General features: G+C 50.0%; 1 protein-coding gene across 1 annotated transcript; it reads right to left on the bottom strand.

Moving 5' to 3' along the window:
* On the bottom strand, nt 1–21,998 carry arhgap45b (Rho GTPase activating protein 45b). Its single transcript, XM_080537323.1, has 23 exons — nt 21,867–21,998; nt 19,862–20,315; nt 16,068–16,211; nt 15,407–15,491; nt 14,157–14,229; nt 12,651–12,726; nt 12,175–12,309; nt 11,598–11,659; nt 10,540–10,650; nt 10,254–10,334; nt 9,511–9,678; nt 8,813–8,950; nt 8,011–8,207; nt 7,451–7,569; nt 7,047–7,136; nt 6,750–6,845; nt 6,413–6,576; nt 5,483–5,671; nt 5,017–5,154; nt 2,558–2,814; nt 1,804–2,044; nt 1,340–1,445; nt 1–821 (listed from the first exon to the last, which is right to left on the bottom strand). Exons 1-23 carry the CDS (start codon nt 21,972–21,974, stop codon nt 337–339), a joined length of 3,717 nt encoding a protein of 1,238 aa, XP_080393449.1. The 5' UTR covers nt 21,975–21,998; the 3' UTR covers nt 1–336.
* Between the last annotated feature and the right edge of the window lie 3,711 nt (nt 21,999–25,709).

Genomic DNA, 25,709 nt, shown 5'->3' with positions numbered 1-25,709 from the left:
CTATTGACATTTATAAAAATCACTTGAATGCAAAGACACATTTTCAAATTTCTAGTGCTGAAATAAAACCAGCAGCACTTTAAATACCTGAATTAATTATCGACGAGACAAGCATTATTTAAGCTTTTGAGAGCAGTGTAAAAACATTGTTTAAAACAAATTTTAAGCCTGTTTGCGTCAATCAATGTGTACAGTAATATTAACGATAAAACCAGGATACCTTGTAACATCCACACAAACGTAAAAACAGAATAAGAATTTCGGTAACACATAAAAGTGGGCACAATACAAAAATCTCATACAAGCCTTTTCATTTGCGGTTTTAAAACGTCGTGTTTAAACAAACTCTGCTTCCCTGTTTCGATCCCTGGTCAGGGTGAGCTTCCCTCCGCACAGGCGCGCCAGGGGCTGACCAGCCAGGCCCAGCACGTAGTTGTTGTTGGACTGGTTCATGTTGAGCTCAGCCAGGGAGGTGCTCAGCTCCTGTTCAGACGCCTCCATATCTGGAGGAGGCTCGCTGTCTGGGGGGGCAGGAGGGTCCACGTCATCAGAGGCTCTGGGCGTTTCCTCCTCGTCCTGGACTTTGTCTGGGTTCTGGTCCTGGTCCTGATCGGGGTCGGTCTGGGGCAGCAGACTCAGAGACTGGGTGGAGAGGTCCAGGCTGTCCCTGCAGCTCAGCTGATCGTCCTCCGTGCTGACCTCGCTCTCTTGCTTGACCAGACTGAAGGGACGCTGTGATGTCGCCCTCCGGCCGGTCTCGTCCAGTTCTGAGTCCGAGTCGGGCAGCTGCTCGCTGGAACCCAGGGAACCCTGGGAACTGCCTGGATGGAGGAGGATGCAGGTATAGGTATGTTACTACGGGTATGTCGCAAAGGCATATGAAGATCAGTTGTGTGCACTGGCGGACTCAAGGGGGGGGGGGGGGCAGGGGGGGGGCGACCGCCCCTCCTGGTGCCCCCACGGTTCAAAAACGTCTGCTGTCTTAAGTGCCCTTTTGAGTGGCGAAAATGAGAGGACATGCCCTATTGGTGCCCCTCCAATGGTCTAAACTTGACCATGTGCCCCCACAGTTGAAAAACGTCACACTAAAGTGCCCTTTTGAGTGGCAAAATTAGAGGATGTGCCCTATTGGCTGCCCTTCCAATGGTCTAAACTTGACCATGTGCACTGATGGGGTCCCATGTTGTGCAGTAGATGCCCTTTTTTTCTTTTCGCCCCCCCCTGCCCTTCAAACAGCCTCTGGTTGTGTCCGCCACTGGTTGTGTGTATGTTCCGTGAAAAATATTTTCTTTTAGCTGAGAATCATCAAGAAGAATGTGTATTTAAAAACCTCTCTTACCACAGAACTCCTCCATCTTGTCAGAGTCTGTTCTACTCTGCTCCTCACCGCCTTCCTGTTCCTCTCCCTCGGCCCTGGCTGGCATCCCTCCGTCCGCAGCGCCGCTCTGAACCAGCAGGGGGCGACACATCAACAGAACAAAGACTGGTTCATAAAAAATGGGGAAGTTGAGTTTCAACTCAAACTGTTCCTGACTTTGGTATTTAGTTGGCCTCGAAGTGTGGAGCAAATGAATGTGTTCAAATAGTGAACCTTCATTCATGTTGTTACTTTTCTGTAAGCTCACATTTAGCTTAGAAATAGACAGCAACATACAATAGGGTATATGTTTAAATGCATCTCTCTCGTCACGCACACACACACACACACACACACAGACAGACAGACAGACAGACACACGACACACACACACACACACACACACACACACCCACACACCCACCCCCACCCCCCCCCCCGCACACACACACCTGTTGAGCGGAAGTAGACGCTGTGCGGCTGCTGGAGGTCTTGGCGTGTTTGGACTGGAAGATGAGGGTGTAGAAGACGATGAGCGTCTCTGTGATGCGGGCCTGGTGGGGGTAGTCCACCAGGGAGGACAGGGACACCGTGGCCCCGGTGGGCCGGGGACGCATCAGGGACGGGCCAAACACGATACCCAGGTTACTGGGGCTCATCTTGTTGTCTTGCTCCAACTCCGCAATCCTGACCAGAGAGAGGGGGGGGGGGGGGGGGGGGGAGGGGCAAATAAGGCAAGATAAGTCAAGATAAATAAAGTGACAATACGTGACGTTAGAATTATTATTACGGTTCTATCTCCATTTTTTTTTTTTTTTTTTTTTTACATAATCTGATCCTTTAGGTGTTTATTAATGCCTGTGTGGTGTTATTTTTAAAATGTTTAAATGTTTTAGTTAGTAATTAATAAATACAAAGGTTCCATCTCACAAAACATAATGGAATGTAAAGACTTTGACGCTCAATATCTCTGAACTACCCTAAACGGAGATGGAACCTTATCATTCTAAGCTCACGAATAGTTATAAGACATAAGTGAGACAATTGGACAAATGAGCGTAAATATAATTCCGGCCTATTGGTATGTAAAATCATGCTTTTTAAAAATTAAACATGTTCTTATTAAAAACATGTATGCTTTCCCATTGTAAAGTAGGTTGGCGTATTCGAACAAAGTCATCCTTCCTCTGAGCTGCTGACCTGCGTAGGTGGCGTACGATGTAGCGCAGCGTGGCGATGTTAGCTTTGGGCAGCTCTCTCAGGAGCTCCCTCAGCCTTTCCACCAGGACCAGGATGTGTGGGTCAGTGTCTGGGCCCAGGTCCACCAGATCAGCCCCCTTCACCGCCCCGGTCACTGTCTCCGCCGCCCCTCCCTGGCCCCCTGGAGTCTGCAGGCTCTCCTTGGCCAGGCCCATCAGGCTGTTGTACAGGCGGAAGGGCATGATGGGCTCTGGGAGCTGAGAGGAGGAGGAGGAGGAGGAGGGAGAGGGAGAGGAGGAGGGAGAAGGGAGAGGAGGAGGGAGAGGAGGAGGGAGAGGAGAGGAGGAGGAGGGAGAGGAGAGGAGGAGGAGGAGGAGGAGGAGGGAGAGGAGGAGGAGGAGGAGGAGGAGGAGGGAGAGGAGGAGGAGGAGGAGGGAGAGGAGGAGGAGGAGGAGGAGGAGGGAGAGGAGGGAGAGGAGGAGGAGGGAGGAGGAGGAGGGAGAGGAGGAGGAGGAGGAGGGAGAGGAGGAGGAGCGGGAGAGGAGGAGGAGGAGGGGGGAGGAGGAGGAGGAGGGAGAGGAGGAGGAGGAGGAGGAGGAGGGAGAGGAGGAGGGAGAGGAGGAGGGAGAGGAGGAGGAGCGGGGAGAGGAGGAGGAGGAGGGGGGAGGAGGAGGAGGAGGGAGAGGAGGAGGAGGAGGAGGGAGAGGAGGAGGAGGAGGGGGGGGGGAGGAGGAGGAGGAGGAGAGGAGGAGGAGGAGGGAGAGGAGGAGGAGGAGGAGGGAGAGGAGGAGGGGGAGAGGAGGAGGAGGGAGGAGGAGGAGGGGGGGGAGGAGGAGGGAGAGGAGGAGGAGGAGGGGAGGAGGAGGAGGAGGAGGGGGAGGAGGAGGAGGAGGGAGAGGAGGGGGAGGAGGAGGGAGAGGAGGGAGAGGAGGAGGAGGAGGGAGAGGAGGAGGGAGAGGAGGAGGGGGAGGAGGAGGAGGGGGAGGAGGGGGAGGAGGGGGGGAGGAGGAGGAGGAGGGAGAGGAGGAGGAGGGGAGGGAGGAGGAGGAGGGAGAGGAGGAGGAGGGGGAGGAGGAGGGGGAGGAGGGAGAGGAGGAGGAGGGGGAGGAGGGGGGGAGGAGGAGGAGGAGGGAGAGGAGGAGGAGGGGAGGAGGAGGAGGAGGAGGAGGGAGAGGAGGAGGAGGAGGAGGGAGAGGAGGAGGGAGAGGAGGGAGAGGAGGAGGAGGAGGGGGAGGGAGAGGAGGAGGGAGAGGAGGAGGAGGAGGAGGGAGAGGAGGAGGAGGAGGAGGGGGGAGGAGGAGGAGGAGGAGGGAGAGGAGGAGGAGGAGGAGGGAGAGGAGGAGGAGGAGGAGGAGGAGGGAGAGGAGGAGGAGGAGGAGGAGGAGGGAGAGGAGGAGGGAGAGGAGGGAGAGGAGGAGGAGGGAGGAGGAGGAGGGAGAGGAGGAGGAGGAGGAGGGAGAGGAGGAGGGAGAGGAGGAGGGGGAGGAGGAGGGGGAGGAGGAGAGGGGGAGGAGGGAGAGGAGGAGGAGGAGGGGGGGAGGAGGAGGAGGAGGAGAGGAGGAGGAGGGGAGGAGGAGGAGGAGGAGGAGGGGAGAGGAGGAGGAGGAGGAGGGGGAGGAGGAGGAGGGGGAGGAGGGAGAGGAGGAGGAGGGGGAGGAGGGGGGGAGGAGGAGGAGGAGGGAGAGGAGGAGGAGGGGAGGAGGAGGAGGAGGAGGGAGAGGAGGAGGAGGAGGAGGGAGAGGAGGGAGAGGAGGAGGAGGAGGAGGGGGGAGGAGGAGGAGGAGGGAGAGGAGGAGGAGGAGGAGGGAGAGGAGGGAGAGGAGGAGGAGGAGGAGGGGGGAGGAGGAGGAGGAGGGAGAGGAGGAGGAGAGGAGGAGGAGGAGGGAGAGGAGGAGGAGCGGGGAGAGGAGGAGGAGGAGGGGGGAGGAGGAGGAGGAGGGAGAGGAGGAGGAGGGAGAGGAGGAGGAGGAGGGGGGGAGGAGGAGGAGGAGGAGGAGGAGGGAGAGGAGGAGGAGGAGGGAGAGGAGGAGGAGGAGGAGGGAGAGGAGGAGGGGGAGAGGAGGAGGAGGAGGAGGGAGAGGAGGAGGAGGAGGAGGAGGGGGGGGAGGAGGGGGGAGAGGAGGAGGGGAGGAGGGGAGGAGGAGGAGGAGGGAGGAGGGGGGGGGGAGGTGGAGGAGGAGGGAGAGGAGGGGGAGGAGAGGGAGAGGAGGAGGTAGGAGGAGGAGGAGGGAGAGGAGGAGGAGGAGGAGGAGGGAGAGGAGGAGGGGGGAGGAGGAGGGAGAGGAGGAGGAGGAGGGGGAGGAGGAGGAGGGGGAGGAGGGAGGAGAGGAGGAGGAGGGAGAGGAGGAGGAGGAGGAGGGAGAGGGTCATTATCTTTACATTTACGTTGATTCGAAAAATAAGACTTCCAGAGTGTCTTGATCTTGAGAGTGTGTGCGTGTGTGTGTGTGTGTGTGTACCTGTCGGAGGTAGAGCTTCAGCACGTTGCTGATGTCGTGCGGGGAACACTGAGACAGCTCCACCAGCTCTTTCCCGTTCTCAAACGCCTGACACAGCTTCTCCACGCGAGTCTTCACCCCGTTCACCCTGTATATACCCTGGACAGAGAGAGAGAGAGAGGGGAGTCAGCATCACACCATTGACACCGACCTGACCACCATAACGGACCACGCACGCACGCGCACACGTGTTTAGTGTAAGCAAAGATGTAACCCCTCCCTCCCCTCCCTTCCTGTTGTCTCGTGTCCCCTTCCCCCCGCATCTCTGTAATCTTGTTTTCAATCATTGTTCTATTCTGTAATCTTGTTTTCAATCATTGTAAAGTGCTTTGAGTTGCATTCATGTACGAAATGCGCTATATAAATAAAGCTTCACTTCACTTCACGCACACACCCACACACGCTCCTTCATCTCCCTCTTCCTCACCTTCATCTTCAGCGCTCTCCTCTCGATCTCAGAGATGCACTTGGTGATGATGAAGGGGATGCTGTCGCTGCTGCCGCTGGCCACCTGCGAGAAGTCCCTGCCGAACAGCTGGAGACGTCCCTGGAGCTTCTTATGGCCACACTGGATGGCCAGCGTCTCCAGGCAACGCTTGTGACACGACAGGAAACACTGCAGAGGGGGAGGGGCAGAGGAGTTAGGTGAGAGAACCAATGGTTAGGGCTCGTTCCCTGTAGAAAAAAACCCAAAAACAGAAGCACACTTATCTTATCATGCAGGCACACGACAGTCTATTGTTTCTGTCCAGTACAAAGGAGGAACTAAAACAGCCAACAGCCACTGTCAGATCATCTGCATGGGCGTCTGTTACTAGTGCTAGGATCTGTTCACTCTGAATTTAGTTTATTTGTGTGAATGAGGTTTTATAATACTGTTTAAAGGCCCAAAAACAGCATTTCGTGAGCTTAGAATTATAAGGTTCTATCTCCGTTTAGGGTAGTTCCGAGATATTGAGCGTCAAAGTTTTTACATTCCATTATGTTTTGTGAGATGGAACCTTTGTATTTTATTAATTACTAACAAAAAAATGTCAACATTTAAAAAATAACACCACACAGGCATTAATAAACACCTAATGGATCAGATTATGTAAAAAACTCAATTTTGACAAAAATGGAGATAGAACCTCATAATTCTAACGTCACGATTTGTAAAATGAAAAATGTCTTTCATTCCCTGATCGCTAGCAAATCAATCCCTAAATATTAATTCCAACCATCAGCAAGCTTTTAGAAAGCTTGAATGTGACATACAGGAGGACCTTTAAAAGGCTGAAATTAACACAAAGCAGAACTCCTGGCTTTCTACACGTTGGTGTGAGAGAGACAGAGACTTGGAGCATCCTCCTCTCACCTCCTCACACTCTGCCCCCTGGAAGTACACGTAGCTGTCGCACTCCCGGCACTTAGACGGTGTCCGCAGTTTACGCAGCCGGTGAGTCTGGGCGGCTTTGGAGAGGCCGAGGCTCCGGAAGGGACCGGTAGGGGCCGAGATCTCAGGCTCGATACCGTTGATGTCTGTTGAGGAAGAGAGAGAAGTGACATCATCAACACACTCACTCACACACACACAGACACACAGACACACAGACACAGACACAGACACACACTCTCACACACTCACACACTCACACACACACACACACACACACACACACACACACACACAGAGGATCAGTCTCAGGTCTCACTTGGTGTTTCAAAAGACGTCACATTCCCGTCTTTCTCGTCTGCGTCCTCATTGGACGACATGGTGCCTGTGGAGGCGGTCCTTTTACTGATGTCCCCTGGAACACACACACAATACACAACCTTATACACACACACACACAATACACAACCTTAAACACACACACACAATACACAAGCTTAAACACACACACACAATACACAAGCTTAAACACACACGCACAAGTGCACAAGCACGCGTGCGCGCACACACACACACACACACACACACACACACACACACAGTGTGTTCCTATTACCTGTACTAGTGGCAGGAGACTCCAGACCTCCGTCCAGTCCTACGCTGTCTGTGTCACTGACTGTAGACCCCCACGACTTGTGACCTCGTCCTGGAAGAGTCGCAGACAAGAACACCACGGACAATAAACATACTGGAATATGAGGGATTACACCCTGAATGCAAACTACAGCATCTTCCCTCTGTTTGCTCTCCTGCTGTAAAGCAATCTTTGGGGTGATACACAGTGGCAAAAGACACTCATCTTAACACAATGAAAACATTACAAAACAACTATTATTATTATTTGTAAGAATACAATAGAATGTTTTTCTTTGAAATATGTACAAACGAATCCAAATCTGAATGACAACAACAACAACGTGAACGACCACATTGACATGGTATCTGTTATCCAGTACTCACTCTTTCTGTCCTCGGCCGTGGCCCCCTCCCCAGGCCCGCTCTCTCCCGCGTTGGGGGGGCTCTCTGCCGCGCTCTGGTGGTCTGTGTTGAAGCTGTCGTTACGAGGTCGACACGCCGGCCTGAGGAGACAGGTTTCAGTCATCAGTGGACAGGCAACACAACGCCAGCATAGCTAAATCTACGCCTAAGTTTCTATCTCCGTTTAGGGCAGTTCAGAGATATTGAGCGTCAATGTTTTTACATTCCATTATGTTTTGTGAGATGGAACCTTTGTATTTTATGTAATTACTAACTAAAACATTTCAACATTTTAAAAATAACACCACACAGGCATTAATAAACACCTAATGGATCAGATTATGTAAAAAACTCAATTTTGACCAAAAATGGAGATAGAACCTTATAATTCTAACGTCACGATCTGGTATCGAATGAAACAAACACTTTTTCTAGTATCGTGATCAACAATTGAGATCTAAAAATAAACATCTTGAGGTTTTTGCTGCTGTGAGGTTGTTGTTTCGTGGTGTGGTGGAGCTCGCTGGGGTGGCGCCACTCACTGGCCGGAGGCTGCGGTGGCGCTGTAGGGCTCGAACCGGTACTGGACGTCCGGCTGCTCCGCCAGCTGCAGGTCCCTGACGTGGGCGGCGTACTGCTGGCCCGGGTCGTACAGCTTGCTGCTCTCACACAGCGTCTGGTAGTGGACCGGCAGCGCCACCGTCTGCATGTGCATGATCTGGTAGTAGGAGATGGTGGCCTGGAGTGGGACAAAAAGGATGGCCGTTTTTTTAGAAGACGTCTACGGGGGTATAATCAGGTGACTGTGTCCCTAAAAACGTCTATTGCCCCCCTTGTACTGTTTCTCTGTTTCTCCAGTGTCTAAATATATATTTAAAAAGTATAATAATAATAAAAATAAATAAATAATAATAATAATAATAATTTAAAAAAACAAGAACCCAAAAAAAACACCCTAGGTTTAGAAGAAGGAGATAGAACAAGGTTTTTCCTTCTTTCAATGGCCCCGGGTCTGAGCTGGATTACTCTTCCTGCTACGACTGGTGGATTGATGATTCCCTTGCTTAGTATTCAAATGTATTGATTGTAAGTCGCTTTGGAATAAGGCGTCTGCTAAATGCCAAAAATATAAATCTAAATGTAAATGTAACTTGTAGAACGTGGTTTTAAACCTTTCCACCCTGTCGCTGGACATCAGGAGAGAGAGAGAGAGAGAGAGGACAGGGAAAGAAGGAAATTTGTATATGTAATTGACCATTGTTGAAATGTAGTGCGTGCGTGTGCGTGTGCGTGCGTGCGTGTGTGTGTGTGTGTGTGCGTGTGCGTGCATGCGTGCGTACTGACCGAGCGCAGCATCTGGTCGCTCTGCTTGATGACCTCCTGCAGCTGCCGCAGCACCGTCACCTTGATGTGCTCCAGCTCCTGCTGCTGCGTGGTGGCGTCCGCTATGCAGGTCCTGTAGGTGGCCTCCGCCTCCTCCGCCTGGACGCACACACACGCACACGCACACGCGCGCACACACACACACACACACACACACACACACACACACACACACTAGTCACGCTGGGCTAAGGTCCCAGACAAACGCACACCACCGGCCGCTCGGCAACACTTTTCACTAAATTCTACCAATATGTGTATATGTCAAGGTGATATGGGGGGGTGATGAGAGATGTAGGATGTCAAGGTGATATGGGGCGGTGATGGGAGTTGTAGGCAGTGAAGGTGATATGGGGGGTGATGGGAGTTGTAGGCAGTTAAGGTGATGGTGATGGGAGATGTAGGCAGTGAAGGTGATATGGGGGGTGATGGGAGTTGTAGGCAGTTAAGGTGATGGTGATGGGAGTTGTAGGCAGTGAAGGTGATATGGGGGGTGATGGGAGTTGTAGGCAGTTAAGGTGATGGTGATGGGAGATGTAGGCAGTGAAGGTGATATGGGGGGTGATGGGAGTTGTAGGCAGTTAAGGTGATGGTGATGGGAGATGTAGGCAGTGAAGGTGATATGGGGGGTGATGGGAGTTGTAGGCAGTGAAAGAAACCTTGTTGCGGGCCTCCTCCTCCACCCGTCTCTTCTTGTCCAGGGACTTGGCCGTGGATCCTCCGCCCTCCTCCTCGGCTCTGTTAGCGGCTGCTTTGGCCTTGTCGTACTCCTCGCAGCGGGCGATGTACGCGTGCTTGGCCTTCCGCAGGTTCACCTCACACTCCATCTGACCGCGGGGCACACACACACACACATGGTAAATGGTAAATGGACTGACTTATATAGCGCCTTATTCCAAAGCGCTTTACAACGGCCTCTCATTCACCCATTCACACTCACATTCACACACCAATGGCGGCAAGCCACCATGCAAGGCACCGACCGGCCCGCTCATTGGGAGCAATTTGGGGTTCAGTGTCTTGCCCAAGGACACTTAGACATGTGGCCAGCCGGGGCTCGAACCACCGATCTGCCAACCTTGCGATCATTAGACGCAGACTCTACCTCCTGCGCCACAGCCGCCCTAACATGGGTATACGAGATTTACAGAGACGGGAAACTTTGACTTAAGTCAGTTTTTTTTCTGTTTAGGACAGTTCTCGGTGGGTGGCCTTGGGACCTACGACAAACACGTCCCCGGGGTACGACTACGTGGGATTAGTCCAAACAGAACTGAGGTTATGTCAACGTGAGACTCTCCGCGACGGTGGAGGGTTCAGACGAGGGCAGATGACATGTTGTTCGTGAGCCGTATTGCATCAACAGAGGAGAGGGGAGGGGGGAGGGTTGATGATGTCTCACCAGTTTCCTCTTGGCCCGGTGCCAATGCTCCTTGATCTCCTTACGTTTCCTCTCGTGCTCGTGCTTACGCTGCATCAGAGGCTGGGGGTACGGGACAGACACACACACACACACACACACACACACACAGACATACAGACACACACACACACACACACACATCATCATTATTCATAACCGAGAGAGAGTTCAGTCTTGTATGTAGTGTAATTGGAGGAAGGTCTGGCTGTGTACTGGTGCGCGGGGGGGGGGTATTGTGTGTGTGCGTGTGTGTGTGTGTGTATACCTGTAGGAAGGTCTGTGTGTGCAGGGTGGAGGTGGCCTGATGTATTCCTGCACTCTGCTCCATGTCCTGCTCTAGAGCCAAGGAGTAGATGGAGTAGAAGGGCATGTGGGGCTGGGGGGAGGAGGAGAGAGGGAGAGAAGGAGAGAGGGAGAGGAGGGAGGGGAGGAGGAGAGAGGGAGGGGAGGGGGGAGGAGGTAGGGAGAGGAGGAGGAGAGAGAGAGGGGGGAGGGGAGGAGGAGAGAGGGAGAGGAGGAGAGAGGGAGAGGAGGGGAGGAGGAGAGGAGGAGAGAGGGAGAGAGGGGGGAGGGGAGGAGGAGAGAGGGAGAGGAGGGGAGGGGAGGAGGAGGAGAGAGGGAGAGGAGGGGCGGAGGAGAGAGGGAGAGGAGGGGAGGAGGAGATAGGGAGAGGAGGAGGAGAGGGAGAGGAGGAGGAGAGAGGGAGAGGAGGGGGGAGAGAGGGAGAGGAGGGGAGGAGGAGAGAGGGAGAGGAAGGGAGGAGGAGAGAGGGAGAGGAGGAGGAGAGAGGGGGAGGAGGGAGAGGAGGGGAGGAGGAGAGAGGGAGAGGAGGGGAGGAGGAGAGAGGGAGAGGAGGGGAGGAGGAGAGAGGGAGAGGAGGAGGAGAGAGGGGGAGGAGGAAAGGAGAGGAGAGAGGGAGAGGAGGGGAGGAGAGAGGGAGAGGAGGAGAGAGGGGGAGGAGGAGAGAGGGAGAGGAGGAGAGAGGGAGAGGAGGGGAGGCGGAGAGGAGGAGAGACGGAAGAGAGGGAGGGGGCGTAAGGAGAGGTTGACACAAGAGAGGGAGACCAGGCAAAAGGAGGGAGGAAAGAATGAACGTGAGAAAGAAAAAAAGAAAAAACAGCAACGTCATCATCTGAATAATAATAGTAATAATAATAATACACTAGACTTACATAGAGCTTTTCTAGACACTCAAAGACGCTTTACAAACGGAATAATAATATATTCAACTGGATGTCATCACCGAGTTGAAAATGTATAATATAATTATTAATTAATTATGAAAACAATAACTTTGTTCAATTGTGAAGCAGGGATTATTACCTGTGTGATGCTGTGCTTGGAGGCCTGATACAGTCTCTGTAGGCCCTTGGAAAACTCCACCTCTGTTGGAACAAAACATGCAAACAAATGAATGTGTTGTTTCAAGTAACAAACACCCAAACGATCACCTGCCTGCAAGGTCATTATGTCAAGGTCATAAGGTGGTTAAGTCGTGACGTGTTTCCAGGTCCAACGTTGGCTGAGGCGCTCTCTTCGAAATGCCGCAGTAATAATAATAATTCATTATATTTGTATAGCGCTTTTCCGAGGCTCAAAGACGCTGACAATATGGGAAAAACGGGAAAGTGCTGTGTCCCTTGTTGTATGAATAGATCCCAGTCTAAAAAAGGATTGAACTGTCATTCTACCGCTGTAGTACACTGGTACTCTGGTGCGAGGGAATGTTTTATTTGGACCAGGAAATTGCTAAACGTCACGTTTGATGTCAGACTTAACAACCGAATAAGGTGGTTATGTCACGGTCATAAGGTGGTTATGTCAAGGTCATAAGGTGGTTATGTCAAGGTCATAGGTGGTTATGTCCACGGGCAGCTCTGCCCCGTGCTGGCCGACCCACCCAGGGACGTCCTCTTCTCCACGTAGCTCATCAGGTCCTTCATGTACTTGCTGATGGTCTTGGCGTAGAGCAGCGCCGAGTCCACGCCGCCCTCGCTGCGCTGCAGGATGATGTCCACCTCCTCTGCCCTCATCGCTACACACACACACACACACACACACACACACACAAGGATACACACACACACAGAGATACACACACACACACACACACACACACACAGACGCAGGTGCGTGCACACACACACACACACACACACACACATACAGATACAGATACAGATACAGATACAGACAGACACACACACACACACACACAGACAGACAGACAGAGAGAAGGAGGTAAGAGATCCAGAGAGAGTGTGTGTGGTATTGGACATACAGAGAGAGTGTGTGTGGTAGTGGACAGACAGTAGTGTGTGTGTGGTATTGGGGTTAGGGTTAGATACAGTAGAGTGAGAGAGATGGTTGTCTTACCGAGGTCCTGCAGGTCGTTCCTGAAGGCGCTGCCCTCCGCCCCCTGGCCTGACGGCCCGTGCAGGTTCTCCATCGACTAGAGGGTTGGGAGGGAGACGGTCACTGATCACACACCTTCAACCACACCTTCTTCTAGCTCCTATTCGGTTGTTAAGTCGTGACGTGTTTCCGGGTCCAGCATTGGCTGAGGTGCTCTCTTCGAAATGCTATTTGCGAAATAATATTTGTATAGCGCTTTCCCGAGGCTCAAAGACGCTGACAATATGGAAAAAAACAGGAAAGTGCTGCGTCCCTTGTTGTATGAATAGATCCGAGTCTAAAAAACGATTGAACTGTCATTCTACCGCTTTAGTACACGGGTACTCTGGTGCGGGGATTTTTTTCTTTGGACCCAGAAATTGCTAAACGTCACAAAGTGACGTCAGACTTAACAACCGAATAGCTCTGATGGCCTTGACATTTACATCTTAACCATTTATTTTACAATTAGAGATGACAGGGACATTCTCCCTGGAGTAACTTAGGGCTAAATGCCTTATTCAAGGGCACACGAGTGGTGGTGTTCCCAGGTGGGATTTGAACTCACGACCTTCTGATCACCACAACTCACTATCCATTAGGCCCTACCACTACCCCTATACGGCCACCCATACAGAGAGGGGTGATGGCTATCAGACAGGTTGGACAGGGAGTGCGTACTGGTAACAGAAGCTATTTTTGTTTTAGTTATCAACAAGTAAAATAAACTGAATCTGGACTCGACCTTAGTTCAGTTCCATTTTCACGTTCCAGTTTCATTCAGGCAGAGAGATACCCTGTTCAAGCGCTTCGTCTCTGGGCGAATGATACCGTTTTTTTTTTTTTAGGATAATGCGTAAAGACTTTATTTTTTTTCCGCCGAGTGGTGATTTACTGAACGTGGCTGGGGGGGATCTATTTCACTCTACTAGGCCTCTCTCGTGAGGACACTCAAAACAACAACAGGGTGTATGATGATGGTGTTTGGCACCCGGGCTGCGGGTCATAATAGCCCCGGGCTGCGGGTCGTAATGACCCCCAGGCTATGACAACGTGCCAGTGGCTGAGCTACATGATGAATAGGGTGGCGGGAGCTGTGTTATCTGGAGTCTCAGAGGCTGCCTGTGTGTGTGGGGGGTGTGGGGTTGGGGGTGGGGTTGGGGGGAGGGGGGGAGGACAGGCAGAGATAAAGACACACTGTGTCAGTGCCAGCAGGAAGCTGGCCTCACTGCCCCGCAAACATCCGCTCTGAGAGCTGAGACTGTCACACCTCCTGCCACAGCGAGGCGCGCGCACACACACGCGTGCACACACACACACACACACACACAGGCATATACACACACACACACACACATAGGCATATGCACACACACACACACATAGGCATGTGCAAACACACGCACGCACGCACGCTCGCACACTCACACACTCACACACTCACACACTCACACACACAGAGTCTCTCTCTCTCTCTCTCTCTCTCACCCGGCTCCTCTCTGTGGGCAGCAGAGACAGCAGGGTGCTGCTGTCCACTTCCCCCATCAGCAGCTCTGACACGCTGAGGAGACAGAACAGAACAGAGAGGCCGTCACACACAGGGACAGCGGCATCACAGACCCACACACTTCTCTTCCTCTTTGTGGCGCTGCCCTGGGCCCTGTTGTGGTTGGTCAGGGCTTGAACAACACACAGCTGCTTCTTAGAACAACACTGTAGGCCTCTGTGTGTTGTGTACACGTGTTACTCAGCTCTGTGTGTCGTGTACACGTCAGAGCACCTAGCCATTGTTTTAACGCTCAGCCAATCGCGTCGTTTGAGAGATTTAGACATTTTCCTCGTGAAGGGAAAAATGGGGCGAAACGCCAAGCAGGCAGAGAGAGAGAGCGTGATAAAGCCTTACATCTGTGTCTAAACTAAAGTGATTGTTACTGTTATACGGCACATCCTGTCAGAGGATAACGTAGTGTGCTCCTTGTCTGTTGATCAACCTGTTCTTCAGACAGCAGGCGTCAAATGGCTGCGTCTTTAGTTTCGTGTTCTGTTTCTACGCGAAAAAACAAAAAAAGCCACCGCTCCACTTCCTGTTTTCTGCTCACCCTCATGCAAATGGCTCTCCCATGTTTTTTTTTTATTGTTTTTTTTTCATCACAGAGCTCCTTTTTGTCTCTACACAACACCTCCGCCCCCCCCCCCCCCCATACTGATACTGTCCCCTCCTATGACCACCAGTTACATATCGTGACGTTAGAATTATAAGGTTCTATCTCAATTTTTGTCAAAATAGAGTTTTTTTTACATAATCTGATCCATTAGGTGTTTATTAATGCCTGTGTGGTGTTATTTTTTAAATGTTGACATTTTTGAGTTAGTAATTCATAAAATACAAAGGTTCCATCTCACAAAACGTAATGGAATGTAAAAACTTTGACGCTCAATATCTCTGAACTGCCCTAAACGGAGATAGAACCTTATAATTCTAAACGGAGATAGAACCTTATCATTCTAAACGGAGATAGAACCTTATCATTCTAAGCTCACGATATATGGCCCATACCACCAGTATACCAGTGGACCAGTCTAACACCTGGAGTGCTGCGGTGGCTCATTGTAGAGGTTACCACAAGTCGAAAGAATTCAAAGTCAAACAGATACCTGTGACAGGAAATACTGTGAAAAAAAGTTATTTCGCTCTCAGACAGGGAAGGAGGGGTGAACCACGTGGGGTTGCTACTCACTTGCTACTAAAGGCGACGGCGATAGTCTCGATGGCCTTCTCAAAGTCCTTTTTATCCACCTCGTTGCAAACTTCATAGTGAAATCCTGAAATGAAGTAAAAGTAAGTAAGTAAGTAAAATGTATTTATAGAGCACCTTTCCCAGACCAAGGGTCACAAAGTGCTTTACATAACAAGGAAAAAGACACAGTAAAACATAATACAAGAGTGAAAGCCACAGCAGGTTAAAACAGGCAAAACAAGTGAAAATAAAAATAAGTAACAGACAACAGGTGTACAACAGCATCAGCAGGACACAGAGAGACAGGCCCTAGGGGCTATCCAAAAGCCTGTCTATACAACACAGTCTTTAGCTGTTTTTTAAAAACCTCAACCGAGCCAGCTGATCTAAGATCCAAGGGCAGAGCATTCCAAAGCCTGGGGGCCACGGTTTGGAAATGCTCTATCGCCCTTGGTCTTCAATCTGGCACGGGGGACAACCAGCAAATGAAGATGATGAACGTAAACGTCATTCGCTTCCTGACTTTTCATACACGTAACGATGGAGACGGACGAGCCATGCTCGTTCTAAAACTGTGACTGACTTGATTTCTTTTAAGTTCACAACATTGGACACTTCAGCCATCGTAATCGTCGTTGGCCCGGCCACTCCCACGCCTCACCTTTGACCTTAGAGATGAGGTGGCCGGTGGCGGTGAGGATCTCCACGGTGTTGAGCAGGGGGTAGGTGTTGATGACCTGTCGCAGAACCCGGAGAACCTCCCCCAGGCACTCGTGGGCCAGCGGCCGTCGGTTCTCCTGCTTGTCTGGGGGCCACACACAGAGAGAGAAGACACAGTCAGACACACACACACACACAGAGAGAGAAGACACAGTCAGACACACACACACACACAGAGAGAGAACACACAGTCAGACACACACACACACACACACACACACACACACAGAGAGAACACACAGTCAGACACACACACACACACACACACACAGAGAGAAGACACACACACACACACACACACACACAGAGAGAGAACACACAGTCAGATACACACACACACACACACACACACACACACAGAGAGAAGACACAGTCAGATACACACACACACACAGAGAAGACACAGTCAGACAGGACCCTGGACCTCTGACCACACACACATGCACGCACGCACGCGCGCGCGATTAGGACCCTGAACCCCTTACAACACACAGCCAGGGTCAGACAGAGGAACACACACGTGTTCAGAGGAACACACACGCTCACGCTCACACACACGCACGCACGCACGCACACGATTAGGACCTTGTACACCTCATAAGACAGACCAGCATTAGACAGTTCTCCTGCCTGTGTGACCAGACACAGTGCTTGCTATGCATACAGAGAGACGGGGTTATCCACCTCTTTTGCCAGACTAATTCAAACACTGGCGTGCAGTGTGTGCAATGTGCAGTTAATCTTTTTTCACTTTGACTCATTACTTCCGAGACATCTGCCCAGCACCCGTCACGGAATGGAATCCAACCCAGGATTCAATAAACTCCAGGGAATTTACTTAATAAGGACTGTGACGTGAGTGACTGAGTGTTAAGTCACAGTAACAGAGGTTGAGAGGTGAGGCGGGGGGGGTTAAGACCAGAGGGAATTACCGAAGTGGAGACACACATAAGACATAAGTCAAACAGACAGTCAAAGAGCAAAACTGATAACCTAGACGACAGGAGGACGGACAGCAGAGGACGTTGGCTCCGTTTCAGATCTGCTTTGATGTCGGCAGTGACGCGTCTGCCTCCGACTTCCTCCTCTCGTCAGACAGACACAGACTCATGGAGAACCCCCCTCCCCCCGGCCTCTTCTCCTTCCATCTATCCCCCCCTCCCTACCCCCCCCCCCCCCCCGCCACCCTCCCTCCACAGCACATCACGTCTCGTGAGGGACAGAGGGGTGGCGTGACCTCAAGTGTGACCCCCGTGTCACAGAGAGGATCCGCTGAGCTGAAACTTTCTGACATGTTCTCTTCAGAAACTGATACTAAAAAGGACACCCATCCTGCTGTAGCACGCCTGCTACGTGCCTATTGGATAGATTTACTTCCTGGACTACCTCTGCATACAATGTTTAAAAAGACCATGAAAGATAACCAGAAAACAACCCATCATCATCATCATCATCATCGTCGTCATCTTTGGTCCTGGCGGGCCTGGGGGTGTTGGTGTTTAGTCAGGATCTGACTCGGGGGAAGTCAGCGCCTGGTACTGATCATGATCCATGTGATAAGATTCAGATCAGAGGGCGGACCCAGCGAGACGCAGACTATCACAAGGCCGGACGTGAAAGCAGACTGCCGCATTGGGCTGACGGGGTCAGGGGTCAGGCTGACGCAGACGACTATCAGAGGAGGAAGTCTGAACGAGGCCTCTCTGTCAAAGGCGATCCATCTTGGTTTCCTGTTTAGGTTTCTCTGCCTGCCTGCCTGCCTGCCTGCCTGCCTGCATGGGTGGGTTGCTGTCACTTTGTGCCAAGGTTCAGTCCTCTATAGCCTGACTCATGGAAGCAAAAATAAAACCCAACTTAATCTGAGCTGTGACCGTTTTCTGTTCTTGACTTGTCTCCCTACGACTCCTCATACGCAAATACAATACAATCCATACAATACGTTGCAATCAATGATGATTCAGTTGACACTTTTAGCCCTGCCTTAGCTTTCTCCATCACTAGACCGGTACATTTCTAGGTCTGGTTTTCTAGGAGCGTTTTCTTTCTCTCTTTTTGGCACGACTCCTTCAAGTTTGTTGGAGTTTAAAGAGGAGGCGTTGCACCACTTTTCGCGTGCAGAAGGGAAGAGAGTGTCTTGAAGTCTGCAGTAAACAAAAAGCTGGTTTCCTGCTCGAGCTGCGGTCTGTGTACGACCGCGGAAACTTCAGTAGTTCAGTTAGAAAGAGACAGACAGAGAGAGAGAGAGAGAGAGAGAGAGAGAGAGAGACAGAGAGAGACAGAGAGAGAGAGACAGAGAGAGAGAGAGAGAGAGAGAGAGAGAGAGAGAGAGAGAGAGACAGAGAGAGACAGAGAGAGACAGAGAGACAGAGAGAGAGAGAGACAGAGAGAGAGAGAGAGAGAAAGAGAGAGAGACAGAGAGACAGAGAGACAGAGAGACAGAGAGACAGTTAGAAAGAGACAGACAGAGAGGGAGAGAGACAGAGAGAGAGAGAGAGACAGAGAGAGAGAGACAGAGAGAGAGAGAGACAGAGAGAGAGAGACAGAGAGAGAGAGACAGAGACAGAGAGAGAGAGAGACAGAGAGAGAGGAAGCTCAGGGTCGCTTGTGTAAAAGACGGCCCCGCCCTTCCCCCACCCACACGGAACACGTGGTGAACAGGAGGAGAGGGGGAGGGGGGGTCAAAACAGCATTGTTCTGGGCGCATGCTAACGTGTGGTGCATCATGTAGGAGGATTTGAGATTCCAGACGTCTTTAGAGAGACAACAATAACACTCAGGAAACAATGGTCGACTGTCACGACCCAGCCAAGCCCAGGCCAAACCCCAGCCTAACCCCAAGTCACCCGACAACGAGGGAACATCAATTATATACAGACAGAAATATCTGTTTGTCTCTTCTGGCCCAAAAATAGCCCCTACTGTAACCTCATAATTCCCACTGTATATCCTGTATACTCTCTGAAAGAAAACCAACCAAAAACAGAGAAAGAATAACCAAACCACCACCATGTTTCAGAGAGAGTATTAGGCTACCAAATTCCAAATACACCCCAAGCCTCTTCCCCCCCCCAGATCAAGATTCAGATTGTATCGATCTGAAAGGTAGGACAAATTGGATAGGTGCAAACAATCTAGGGAAACATCCACTTAAGCCTGAAGAGCAAGGTGACGTGAGCTCTTACAATAACTGTATACCTTTTCGATCCATACATTTACATTTACATTTTGGGCATTTAGCAGACGCCTTATTCCAAAGCGACTTACAATCGATACATTTGACTAAGCAAGTGAATCATCAATCCACCAGTCGTATCAGGAAGAGTAATCTAGCTCAGGCCAGGGGCCATTGGCAGTCTCTGTGATAAACATACAGACCTACGTTTATTTAGGAATCAGGTTAGGATTAGGCACCATGGAGTGCCCAGAGGTAGAGTCTAGGCTCTAGGGGTTGATTCGGGATTGGCCCCTCTGCTCTTATGGACTGAATTATATAGCGCCTTATTCCAAAGCGCTTTACAACGGCCTCTCATTCACACACACACCAATGGCGGCAGGCTATCATGCAAGGCGCCGGCCGGCCCGCTCATTGGGAGCAATTTGGGGTTCAGTGTTTTGCCCAAGGACACTTTGACATGTCAGCTCGAGGGGCTCGAACCGCCGATCTGCCAACCTTGTGATCGTTAGACGGCGGCTCTACCTCCTGCGCCCACAACCGCCCCTCCCCCGTGATCTCACCTTCTCCCATCACCACGTCCTTCAGCTTCTCCACGGCCTCTGCGAAGCGCGCCACGTCTCTCAGCAGTGAGGGGATGTCCTCCACCTCGATGGCCGTGCTCTCCGGTCCCTCCGCGGAAGAAGAAGGGCTCGGGGACACGGCCCCCTTCCCCTGGCCCTTGGTGAACACCCAGGACTGCAGGGGGAAGCCCGCCGCGCTGGCGTGCCGGCTGAGCGCCGTGGGCCTCTTCAGGGTACCGACGGGGGACGGGATGGCCACGCCCACCCCCGCGCCGACCGCTACCCCCGCCAGCTTGCTGTGCTGTGCGCTGGGGGTCCCCGGGCAGGAGAGGGAGGGGTCCAGGAGGCTGGCAGAAGTGGGAGTGAGAGTGTAGGAGAAAGAGGAGGAGGAGGAAGCGGAGGGTGTGGTGTCTCCGGCGGCATCGCGACGAGGCTGCTCTTGTAGAATGGACAGCTGCGTGACACAAAGGAGGGAGAGAAGAGGGAGGGGGAGGGGGGGTCATGGGATAAACAGGAGGGTGCCATCATGATGATTCATGTCATCTAGTACCACGACGTATATTGTGACCGATGTTTTTTGGCTGGCGGTCAGGAGGAGGAGAGGCTGTTGGCTTGAGCAGACTGTTGTTGATAAACAGACAAACAGAGACTTTCACAAGATCCTGTGTTGTGTAACACTTCCTGACTCTAGCTAGGGCTGGCTGGCCACACCCTAAAAACGAACAGCTCACTAAAATAGAGAAACTACTCTGGCAGCTCTGGGGCACTATTGATTTGGAAACAGGCTGATGAAATGTAGCGGACATATCCTGAAATCGCCGGGCCAAATGTCCACACTGACTGTTCTACTCAAGACACAAGAATAGGCATAACAGAATGTGTCATAACATAAAGGGCATGAAATGACCGGGATACGCTTGGCAATATCCAGCATACACTTACGTTAAACCATGACTTTAAACGGTTGTTTTGAACATAGAACGTATATTATTAGTAACAGCCTCAGTGCCTGACCAGGAAGAGCAGGTGCATGACACCTTCATACCTCGCCAGTGGGGGGCGCCACAGAGACAACTACAGCAGGTGCTGGATACTCGCTTCAAGAACACCTTTTATGGTTATTATGGTGGTGAAACTAAACTAATAGTCTGTTGGAAATGATCATATGTTTGACGTACCTGTTTGAGCCAAACGGTAGGTTTGTTGGGTAGTATGTCCAATCTGCTCTTGGCTTTCGATTCCTCTTTTTTAATTCTCTGACCCGTGGAGTAGGGGTTATAGCTCGTTTTGCCTCCCCGTTTCAGCATGTTGTTCCTTCCTATTGTTCTACCATCGTCTTTAGCAGAAGTCACGTTTGGAACATGACTGACCGTTGCAAGAGGATTGCAATCGCCTAAACTCACCTTAGAAATAACCCACTAAAAACATTCCTGATGTTTGTTTGTTTTCTTTTTCTATCAATACAAAACAATTGATCCACGTTGTCCAAACAGACAAAAGTACAAAGTATAATAGGCCTAGTGGTACATACAACACCCTAACGGTTGTTTAAAAACAAATTGGAAAAACAACAATATCATCATAGAAGCCCTAAAGTGATTCAATTGCACCTAAATGCAGAATTTCCTACAACAAAAGCATGCCCTCTATTTGAAGCAGGGCTTAGATTTCTCCCTTTCTTTTCTCACCAACAATAGATGATCCACTGCATCTGTCACTGCATGATCCATTATTTATTCATAACAAAGATGGATTGGAAACTCGTCTGTCTAAGCTGCTCTTTTCACAACCCCATAGGCTAGCTCTCCTCCATCTGTTCAAAGTATTGCAGTATTGCAGTATTGTATCTCCCAGACAGCCAGGGGTCTTTAGTTTATCCTCTCCAACGCAGCAGACAGACAGACACCAGAGAGAGTGACTAGAGAAATCAGTATGAGTGACGGACCCAGGGGGGAGAGAGAGAGAGAGGAAATCAGAGAAGATAGATGCGCTATTATATACTCACTGGTGCGCTCTGTGGGCTTCCTGCACTGCCCTTCTTGGTGATGGAAGGCGTCTTGATCAGTTCCCGTTTCTTTCGGGTGAACAGTTTTAATGTCCCTTTGCCGTCCATGATCCGGACTTTTTCTTTCTTCAGCTTCACATAAAGCCCCTCCAGCCCCACCACCCACCCCCCACTGGCTCTCCACTTCTTGGGTTTCTTCGGACCGCTCACTGGTGCTGTGTCCCTCCTCCCATGGAGACCGCCGACCTTCAGCCACGTTAACGGTGTGTCCTCGAACCCTTTCCTCTTGTCACACATGGAGGGAGCAGCGCAGGGCAGGCTCACCGACGGGCTCACTGACACAGGCTCACTGACAAGGCTCAGCTCACCACAAACAGTCAGTGCATCCGCTCCGGTTTTTTCTTTTCTCTCTCTCTCTCTCTCTCAAGGGAAGAAAATTACGCATGTGATCATGCCACCCTCTTCATTCGACTGGCTGGGGGCGTTAGAGGACTGCGATTAGATTAAACAACTGTTTCATGAAATGCAATGCACCAAGCATCTCACTCACACCATCTCTAATAATAACCCTAAACAGAAAAATAGTTTGGATGGTAAATTAGGCTACTGTGCGTAAAAACAGGGACTTAAGAATGAGAATTAATTGAGAGAATCATGCGTTCGACTGTCTTTGTGGCCAGTAGGTAAGAGGGTATTAGTTGGATTCCAGTTAGGAGACGTTGGGTTGTCCTGTCCTGCTCTCTGTGTTCCTCTGTGCTCTAATCAAGCCATCCATGTGGACACACCTGTGTTTGGACCATGTGATCATCTTGTGATCAAGGCCCAAACCCTTAAAATATTTAAATCTAAGCTAAAAACCTTCATGTTTTGCACCAGTTATGATTAAACACAAACACTTCTATCAATGTCTTTTTTCCATTAACTATTGTCTTTTAAAATGTTTTATCTATTTACTTCTTATATTTGCTTTTATTCATTGTAATTTTTATTTTCCTATGCTCCTCTTGCTGTATTTTTTAATAATGCATGTAAAGCACTTTGAATTGCCCCTGTTGTATGACATGTGCTATACAAATAAACTTGCCTTGCCTTGCCTTGCCTCTTCTCATCTACTCTCATGGCTCTTTAATACTTCACTGGACACCCTACAGTATGGTGACGGCGCACCCGAAAATCCATTGCTTGTAAATGTCTTTAGTGAGCCACACATCCTGACATGTACATTTGCCAGGCAGAGCTACAGCTGCTTGCTGCCGCTTAACTTAACCTGCACCGGGATGTCCTTGAGGCGCGTGCGGCGTGGTGCGACTCAGATAGCGGGAGAGACATGCAGACAGCGCAACGGAGCATATTTACTAACATTACGTTAACAAGTTTAGATTGTATTCCCCTCTCTCTCTCCCTCTCTAAAACAAAAAACATATATTTATTTTTTCTCTAATTCACAAACTTTCAAGGACCCGTGGGAACCCTGCATTTTGATCATGATGATATTTGGATGATATCATATTATTTTCGAGGGCTTTAATGCTTTAATGATCAGAATGAGAGATGAATAGATATGGGGCTTTTTAATATTATTATTTGTATTATTATCATTGTAAAAAATAAAATAAAATAAAAAGTAAAAAAAAACTCCTGAGCTCCTGATATCAGAATGTTCAGAAAACATGCAGGATGACGTCATAATCATAACAGTCGAGAGGACATTTGACGTCACAATCAAATGTCGTCTATAAAAACCCCCGCGCTAGTTTCTCAGACCAGTTGACCTGCGGCATCAGAAGTAGCAACACGGGATACAAGCAAGGTAAGCGCCTGTGTTCGCTACTTGAGTTAGCCGAAGTTAGCTAGTTACCATTGTGTGTGGTGGCGCCGGCAGGATTAGATTTCATAGTACGCACAGAAACGTAACAAAACTTTGCATACTAGCCTACAATATAGGTTGGATGGTTGTATCACCTATAACACGCTCTACACAGAGCGCAGCAACACAAACATTTACTATAATACATATGGGACATGTATGTTGACACATGTAAGACAAAATCTTCCACATTTTTAATGGTGATTAAGGGGGTGTTCACACTTGACGTCTTTTTTTTTGGGGGGGGGGAAGCGCCTTTTTACATACAACCCTATGGGAAAAGGAAAAATTGATTGATTGGTTGGCGAAGCACTCGTGAAGAGCCCCCTCATTGGCTGGTGAGTCTACCGTCTATAAACAGAAGAGTCACGTGGGTCTGAGGGAGATGTATGTAAAAAGACGGTGAAAAGTTAAATAAAATCAACTGAAAAAGGCGGCGGCAGCTGCGCTTTTCTCACGCTTTTTAAAAAGTGTATTGATTTTATTTAACTTTTCACCGTCTTTTTACATACATCTCCCTCAGACCCACGTGACTCTTCTGTTTATAGACGGTAGACTCGCCAGCCAATGAGGGGGCTCTTCACGGGTGCTTTGCCAACCAATCAGGTAGCGGTATTGCCCTACCATCCTACAACCCCTAATGGGGAGAAAAGCGGAGCTGTCATGCCCAAACCTGGCAGGCCTAATCGTTTAGAACGCTCTTGCTAATCGTTCGAACGTTCAGGACCAGGTGGCGACTGTGACGTCACTAGAATGACGCCACAAGGCCTGCGAAAAAAATGACACTTTAGGTTCGAGCTGTCTACGAAACTAGATATTGAAGAGTAGAACATTAGCATTTTATTTTCCTTTATCAGATTTAACTGAAGGAACCACCAAGGGGGACTCCATGCAAAATGACAGAGGAGGTGATTGTTATAGCCCAGTGGGATTACCCGGCACAGAAGGACTATGAATCCGGACTTGACATCCGGAAAAACGAGCGTCTCGTTCTCCTGGACGACTCCATGATGGGCTGGTGGAAGGTGCGCAATGCCGCCAACATCACGGGCTATGTGCCCTACAACTATGTGAAGTTTGGTAAGTAACTCCAGGTGTACTGTCGAAGTCTCTCTCCCTGCTCTTTTTCTAAGTGAACACAGAGGAGGCTCACCTCATCATTTTATTAATGCAGAGAAATGGTGCTCTGGAAATGCTTGACTGCCTCACACACTCTGGTTAAAACAGTGTTTTTTCAAGGATGTTGATGTATCTTAAGTATTCTGTGAATGTAGAGGAGATATTTATAAGGTAAGCTAGGGTTGCACCACCTCTTACTAAGTACAAAATAACCCTAGTTATAGCGTAAGTATTTACTAAATCAAGATTTAGTCACTACTAAACTTGAATGGGTTGCACCAAGCACACTAGTTATGACGTAGAGCTTAGTAACTACTAAATATGTATACATACCCCTAGTGGTGTAAGTTATAACTTAGCTGTTACTAAGAAGACATTAGCCAATCAGCGAGCAAAGCAAAACCCTCCGTTTTTAAATCCTCAATTTTGGCCGCCATTGGCTAAAAGCTGTAATTTGGCTCTACAAGTGTTAATGTCATTTTATGAAGTTTTAATATGTTTTCAGGTGAGAAAGTAACCATATATATTCACAAAATGTATCCGGTTTATCAAAATAACCCGTTTATATATCTGATCTGACGTTTTTCCCCCCAATTCTGTGGGAAACTTCGCAAGCAACATTACGTTGCTAAGATACCTTACTTTATCTCCGCTGAGGTAACGACAGTAAGCTCTACTCGTGTTGCTAGCGAAGTTTCCCACAGAAGTGGGGGAAAAAACGTCAGATCAGATATATAAACGGGTTATTTTGATAAATAATTTGATATATTTTTTTATATAATATATATACAGAGCACAGGTGGTGGTGGTGGTGGTGGTACAACACCACCAGGGAGGCAGAGAATAAGATCAGGGTC

The sequence above is a fragment of the Nansenia antarctica genome (genome assembly GCF_963989245.1).
Source record: "Nansenia antarctica genome assembly, chromosome: 7".
Taxonomy (NCBI): Eukaryota; Metazoa; Chordata; class Actinopteri; order Argentiniformes; family Microstomatidae; genus Nansenia; species Nansenia antarctica.
Note: the sequence above shows the minus strand (reverse complement) of the source record. Positions and strands in the feature narration are given on the sequence as shown.

Bases quoted from the DNA above. Each gene is read 5' to 3' on its own strand.
- arhgap45b (XM_080537323.1), bottom strand. From the start codon at position 21,974: ATGGACGGCAAAGGGACATTAAAACTGTTCACCCGAAAGAAACGGGAA. The intron at 12,310-12,650 runs GTAAGACAACCA...GTGTGTGTGTAG, and splicing joins GAACGACCTGCAGGACCTCG to CGATGAGGGCAGAGGAGGTG. The intron at 7,137-7,450 runs GTGAGTACTGGA...CGACTCTTCCAG, and splicing joins CACGGCCGAGGACAGAAAGA to GACGAGGTCACAAGTCGTGG.